General features: G+C 37.1%; 1 protein-coding gene across 1 annotated transcript in view; it reads left to right on the top strand.

Annotated features, from left to right (window-relative positions):
- The first annotated feature begins 1,032 nt into the window (after nt 1-1,032).
- DEK (DEK proto-oncogene) overlaps nt 1,033-1,956 on the top strand; it is a 16,171-nt gene continuing 15,247 nt past the window's right edge. The window contains exon 1 of the mRNA XM_009873354.1: nt 1,033-1,168. Coding sequence (XP_009871656.1) covers nt 1,033-1,168 — 136 coding nt within the window. The remainder of the gene's footprint in view (nt 1,169-1,956) is intronic.

Raw genomic sequence — 1,956 nt, 5'->3', positions numbered from 1 at the left:
CCCCCCCCAGTGATTTAGCGAATAGTAAACTTCCTTTTTCCCCTTACTCTTGGTAATACAACTCATGTTTTTTGTCGTTTGGAGTGCTGCTGTTCACTGGCACCTGCTAATACTGTGTATAAGCAGTTGATTTTATCGTTGTTTATTCAGTGTGACCTCTCTCAGATAATATTGGCTTGAATATCAGGAAAAGAAAATGGTTAATTATGTGATTTTTTTTCTTTTCCCACAGGGAGACAACCGATTATATATTTTCTTCCAGATCTGTAAATAGTGAAGGGTTTTGAAAGCTAGCCTTTTTCGAAAATGAGCACAGAGAGTTATCTTCATCTGTTAGATAGACATCCTCCGTCAGTAGGGAAATGGTGCTTGCTGAAGTGAGATATTTTAAAGTTACTATTTAAGCCACTTCAAACGCTAAGATAAGAGTCCTCTTAAATATGCGAAGCGTGAAGTGTTTTTTCCTTTTTTTGTTGCAGATCAAAACCGAAAAGCATTTCCAAGACCTAAGATGTTGCAGCTATTTGAATTCTGAAAGCAGCATTAGTTTTTTTAATTGCATGTAACTTTTCTTATTTTTCTGTTTCTATTTCCCATCTAAATATGTCGTTTGATTAACTTACTAGGAAACTTGAATGTGTAGTTAACAGTGATCAGAAATAGCTATTCAGTTTATAACATGGTGCACTAAGACTGTGATATCTTAAAACAACTCTTAATACATAACGGCATCTGTTGCTCTGAGCGGCTGTTTCCAAATGCTTCACAAAGCAAAGTTTGAAGACTTGGATGTGGAAAGAATTTGTAACGTTTTAAACTCTTCCTAACTAGACTAGTTGCAGAATAGATGGCAGCTCCTGAAAAATTTTGTCTCTTGTGTGTATGCAGAGTGTTTTAGTGTCTTAACAAATGTGAGCAATGACAGTATGAGCACTATGACATTACTTCTACCATATGAGAAGGTGTTTTTTAAAAGCAAGATTCCCGTATAACACTGTATTTTACTCACTGCTTCTTACAGGACTGTACACCATGTCTTCTGTTGTTTCTTCAAAAGAAGACACAATGTCATCTGAAAAAGCAGATGAGAAACAACTTGAAACTGAAAACAAAGCTGAGGAAAGTGATGAAGATGAAGAAGAGGAAGAAGAGGAGGAGGAAGAAAAGGGTACTTGTTTTTCCACTGAATAAGTTGTCCTTTAAAAAATACTGAGCTTACTGAGTGCAGTCTCCTGTGATCTCGGCTAATTGTACGGTTATTGTTTAAGGAGTTCTGTGGTACATCCATCTCTTGGGTTATAAATTGCCTCCCGGTAGACTAAACCAGGCAACATTAGAAAAAGCAATGCAGGTGTTCCTCAGGAAAGACTGGAGGAATTACCAGCATCCTGGATTCCTACACTAGGGGTTTTTTGTTGTTGTACAAACTTCTAGATGGTTACAAGAGGTAGTGTCCTGTATCAAATTGTCTGTAGAAAAATGCATATTCAAAAAGGAATCCGTTTTTGTTAACACTCTGAAGTGATCCATGTTTGCAAAAGAGAGAAACTTCAAAAAATCTGTGCGGTAGCTTTGGAAATACTAATATCTTTGTTTAGCGACGGAGTTGATTTACTGGGTACCAAAATTTAATTGTATTGGTGGAGGGAAATTCCATTTGATTAATTTCATCAATCAGAATCACAGCGGTGTCACAGGATGAGCCAACAGGACAGGTTTTGTGTTGCGGAATGTAATTGAAGAGCATAGTCGAGAAATACAAGGTGTGATGAAGGAACTTCTATGCAAAAATGCGAATTTGTTGTCAAATCTCAGGCACCTGTTTTGCAAATGAAATCATCAATGGAAATAGAGCTGCAGTGTGGCACAGTGAAAACCAAATCACTTGATCTTGGCTTCTTAAAAGAAGTTTGTCTGTGAGAAAGGCAGTAGGAAGAAAAGCTTGAAATAGTAGGG

This window comes from Apaloderma vittatum, unplaced genomic scaffold, assembly GCF_000703405.1.
Source record: "Apaloderma vittatum isolate BGI_N311 unplaced genomic scaffold, ASM70340v1 scaffold11470, whole genome shotgun sequence".
NCBI lineage: Eukaryota > Metazoa > Chordata > Aves > Trogoniformes > Trogonidae > Apaloderma > Apaloderma vittatum.
The sequence above is the reverse complement of the archived record's forward strand: the minus strand, read 5'-3'. Positions and strand labels throughout refer to the sequence as shown.